Source organism: Borostomias antarcticus (genome assembly GCF_949987555.1).
Source record: "Borostomias antarcticus genome assembly, chromosome: 15".
NCBI classification, from domain to species: domain Eukaryota; kingdom Metazoa; phylum Chordata; class Actinopteri; order Stomiiformes; family Stomiidae; genus Borostomias; species Borostomias antarcticus.
This window is the reverse complement of record NC_140248.1, coordinates 23,640,735-23,645,734: the sequence shown is the minus strand read 5'-3', so window position 1 is coordinate 23,645,734 and position 5,000 is coordinate 23,640,735. Positions and strand designations below refer to the sequence as shown.

At 46.0% G+C, this 5,000-nt stretch overlaps 1 protein-coding gene across 1 annotated transcript in view; it reads left to right on the top strand.

Annotated features, from left to right (window-relative positions):
* The window catches only part of LOC311318962 (neurobeachin-like), a gene marked incomplete at both ends in the record, with an annotated part of 100,104 nt that overhangs the window by 44,767 nt on the left and 50,337 nt on the right, over positions 1-5,000 (top strand). Inside the window, 2 exons of the mRNA XM_084450396.1 lie at positions 781-860; positions 4,073-4,135. Coding sequence (XP_084306522.1) covers positions 781-860; positions 4,073-4,135 — 143 coding nt within the window. The remainder of the gene's footprint in view (positions 1-780; positions 861-4,072; positions 4,136-5,000) is intronic.

The following is a 5,000-nucleotide window of genomic DNA, read 5'->3' as shown; positions in this document are numbered from 1 at the left end:
GTAACTGAGCAACCCGTTAAGTGAATTCTGATCACTGATCGCCGACTGAGCGCTCAGCTACTTAACGCACCCATTTTGTTCCTGTTTCACTTCCAAAACAACAGCAGGATGGAAACATGGCTGAACGTGTGATTGTACCAGTTTCAGTTTCCAGAAGCATCTCTCAAACCGCCGCTTTCTACTGCCTCAGAATAGACTATGAAAATGAGTGACAAAACATGATTAGAGAGGGATGAAGAACGCTTTCAGGCACATAACCATACGTGTGAATGATTTATACATAACACACACACACACACACACACACACACAGCACATGACTATCGTTAAAAGAATAAGCCTGCCCTCCTCAGTCTTGCCATGAGCTAGGCAGCTGAACAAAGCTGACACATTTGTTGTCTGAAAGAACTGAGGGAGAGAGGGGAGAGTGGGAGGGAGAGAATAGAGAGAATAGAGAGGAGGAAAGAGTGACAAGGGAGAAATCGGATAATGAAGTGAGTAATTATGGTTCCTAAGTGAAGCCTTTTAACCAAAATATGAGAGAGAGCCTGACTGAACCTCTCTACAGACTCTCGGGGCTGAAGGAGGGCTCTATTAATACATAAACTCACACACATGCACACACACATCCTTGTACACATGCTATACTGCGGGATAGTAATGTTGTGTGAATGTCATAGTAACCTCATGTGGATGCTAACGTAGTAACGGTGTGTGGATGTTGTAGTAACGTTGAGTGGATGTTAATGTGGTAACGCTGTGTGGATGTTGTGTTTTCAGAGGGGCCCAGGCCGACCCAGAAGGAGATCATCTCTCTCAGAGCCTTCATGCTCCTCTTCCTCAAGCAACTCATCCTCAAGGTACAGTACAGTCGACCTCTGCTCAAACACAGCGCCGTCAACCCATCAGCTAACTACCCACCATCTACCACCCTTCAGCTAACTATCCACCATCTAAAACCCTTCAGCTAACTACCCACCATCTACCACCCTTCAGCTAACTATCCACCATCTACCACCCATCAGCTAACTACCCACCATCAACCACCCATCAGCTAACTACCCACTGATCCACAGCACCGTCAACCCTTCAGTTAACTACCCACCATCTACCACCCTTCAGCTAACTATCCACCATCTACCACCCATCAGCTAACTACCCACCATCAACCACCCATCAGCTAACTACCCACTGATCCACAGCACCGTCAACCCACCAGCTAACTACCCACCATCTACCACCCATCAGCTAACTACCCACTGATCCACAGCACCATCAACCCACCAGCTAACTACCCACCATCAACCCATCAGCTAACTACCCACCATCAACCCACCAGCTAACTACCCACTGATCCACAGCACCATCAACCCATCAGCTAACTACCCACCATCTACCACCCTTCAGCTAACTACCCACTGATCCACAGCACCGTCAACCCACCAGCTAACTACCCACCATCTACCACCCATCAGCTAACTACCCACTGATCCACAGCACCATCAACCCACCAGCTAACTACCCACCATCAACCCATCAGCTAACTACCCACCATCAACCCACCAGCTAACTACCCACTGATCCACAGCACCATCAACCCATCAGCTAACTACCCACCATCTACCACCCTTCAGCTAACTATCCACCATCTAAAACCCTTCAGCTAACTACCCACCATCAACCCATCCCACTGATCCACAGCACCATCAACCCATCAGCTAGCCCATGGTTACAGTAGAATCAGGCAGTAGAGTCTTCTCCAGCTCCCTGACTACAGTAGAATCAGGCAGTAGAGCTTCTGCAGCTCCCTGACTACAGTAGAACTACAGAAGAGTCTTCTTCAGGCCCATGGTTACAGTAGAACTACAGTAGAGTATACTCCAGGTCCATGGCTACAGTAGAATCAGATAGTAGTCTTCTCTGGGTACCTGGCTACAGTAGAATCAGAGAGTAGAGTCTCCTCCGTGTCCCTGGTTACAGTAGAACTACAGTAGAGTCTTCTCAAGGTCCCTGGTTACAGTAGAACTACAGTAGAGTCTTCTCTGGGTCCCTGACTACAGTAGAATCAGAGAGTAGAGTCTCTCCGGGTCCCTGGTTACAGTAGAACTACAGTAGAGTCTTCTCCAGGTCTCTGCAGTAGAATCAGTTTTGCTCCCACACCCTTTTTCTCCTTCGTTAGTTATTTGCTTGTTTGTTTGTTAGTTTGTTTGTTTGTGTCCCTGAGGGATTCTGGCTGGTCCGTGGGGCCGTCCGTGGAGAATTGCATTATGGATCAGCGCTCAGGAAAAATCCTCTGTGGCATGAGGATGATAATGATGATGATGATGTGTGTGTGTGTGTGTGTGTGTGTGTGGCATGAGGATGATAATGATGGTGTGTGTGTGTGTGTGTGTGTGTGTGTGTGTGTGTGTGTGTGTGTGTGTGTGTGTGTGTGTGTGTGTGTGTGTGTGTGTGTGTGTGTGTGTGTGTGTGATGTTCTAGCCCTAGGCACTCGTCTTGATGACAGGAAGCATCCGTGGTAGTTGCCAAGCAACATCTGATCCCTTCCAGTGCTATCTATTCATGCTGTCCTCTATCGCCCCCTCTGCCCTTTTCCATCCTTCTTCTCTGGTAATCATCCCTCATTCTCATCCCTCATCCTCATCCCTCATTCTCATCCCTCACTCTCATCCTCTCTCTTTCATCCTCTCATCCTCATCCCTCATCCATAACTCTCATCCCCTCTTAGAAGTAGGGGAGTCATAAACACTTGGAGCGCGGCTGTAGACTGAGTGCCTTTGCTTTTTTTCATAGTTGTCAGTAGCAAGTTCCTGGAATTTGTTTGTTATATACCCCTACTTGTTGTTGTTGTTGATGATGATGATGATGATGATGATGATGTTGTTTGTTACCCGAAGCTGTACTGTTTCTGTCTTCGTGTTTGGGAGATTTTGTTTTGTTTTGTCAGTTTTACAAGCTTTAGAAAGCTGAGAAAATGTATAATAAATTATGAGAATATAAATATCATATACAAATATTATATCTAATATAAATATTATGAATAATATTTTTTTTTTAATAATAATAATCTCATGACCTGTACACTGTTTGTTTGTTTGCTTTTGTTTACGATGTTGTCCATCACAGAAATCCCCAGTACAGTATGTGTGTCACCAACCAGGGAGGAGAAGCATTACTGTCCCTGCTGTCCTGACAGGGAGATACATCCTGTCTGTTTCACACTGCTGTCCTGACAGGGAGATACATCCTGTCTGTTTCACACTGCTGTCCTGACAGGGAGATACATCCTGTCTGTTTCACACTGCTGTCCTGACAGGGAGATACATCCTGTCTGTTTCACACTGCTGTCCTGACAGGGAGATACATCCTGTCTGTTTCACACTGCTGTCCTGACAGGGAGATACATCCTGTCTGTTTCACACTGCTGTCCTGACAGGGAGATACATCCTGTCTGTTTCACACTGCTGTCCTGACAGGGAGATACATCCTGTCTGTTTCACACTGCTGTCCTGACAGGGAGATACATCCTGTCTGTTTCACACTGCTGTCCTGACAGGGAGATACATCCTGTCTGTTTCACACTGCTGTCCTGACAGGGAGATACATCCTGTCTGTTTCACACTGCTGTCCTGACAGGGAGATACATCCTGTCTGTTTCACACTGCTGTCCTGACAGGGAGATACATCCTGTCTGTTTCACACTGCTGTCCTGACAGGGAGATACATCCTGTCTGTTTCACACTGCTGTCCTGACAGGGAGATACATCCTGTCTGTTTCACACTGCTGTCCTGACAGGGAGATACATCCTGTCTGTTTCACACTGCTGTCCCGACAGATATATAAATCCTGCTTGTGTGTCTCTGGTCCTGACAGATAGATACATCCTGGCTGTGTTTCTGTCCTGACAGCAAGGTCCTGACAGATATATAAATCCTGCTTGTGTGTCTCTGGTCCTGACAGATAGATACATCCTGTGTGTTTCTGTCCTGACAGCGAGGTCCTGACAGATATATAAATCCTGTGGGTTTCTCAGTGGTCCTGACAGGTAGATAAATCCTATCTGTGTTTCAGGATCGGGGTGTGAAGGAGGATGAGCTGCAGAGCATCCTGAACTACCTGCTGACCATGCATGAGGTAAGAACACACACTTCAGCCTGGTTGTGTGTGTGCGTGCGCGTGCGTGTGCGTGTGTGTGAGAGAGAGAGAGCGTGAGAGAGACTGAAAGAGTAGGAGAGTATTTCCTCACCGTTGTGCCCTTGAGCAAGGCACTTAACCCCTATGCTGCTCCAGCTGAGCTGTACTATGGTAACATTGTGCTGTGTGCATGTGTGTGTGTCTAGGTTATTATAGTTAACGAAAACTAACTAAAAAACATTTTAGTTAACTGAAATAAAAATAAAAAATAGGATTTACAAAAAAACGATAACCAACTAAAACTGTATTATGTGTTTACAAAACTAACTAAAATAAACTAAAACTATTGAGAAAATGTCCTTAGTTTTAGTCTTTTTCATTTCATACATAAGCCTAGTCTTTTGGGTGGATATGAAATCTATCCTCCATGTTCTTTAGCTGTGTCCCTGTGCAGGAGTAACCATGCTCCAGATGGTGTGTTTCACACGGAGTGAAGCAACGTGAGCTCACAAAATCAGGATAGTCTCACGAGGCTAGAGCAGAAGAAAAAAAACGAATACTGAAACTAATAAAAACTAAACTAAAACTAAGCATTTTCCAAAAGTAAAAACTAAACTAAACTTCCCCTGTGTGTAGTATGTACTGTAGGCCTACTATGTGTGCCTTCCACCTCAGGGCCATTGCTGCAGAGAGAATACTGTTCTCAGTCACATGCTTCCTGGAATAAGTGTTAAATAATGTGTGTGTGTGTGCGTGTGCGTGTGTGCGTGCGTGCGTGTGTGCGTGCGTGTGTGTGTGAGAGAGAGATGAGTGGGCTGGAGGTCTCATCTTGTTTGGGCGGCTCGTGGACCTGCCCCGTGATTCA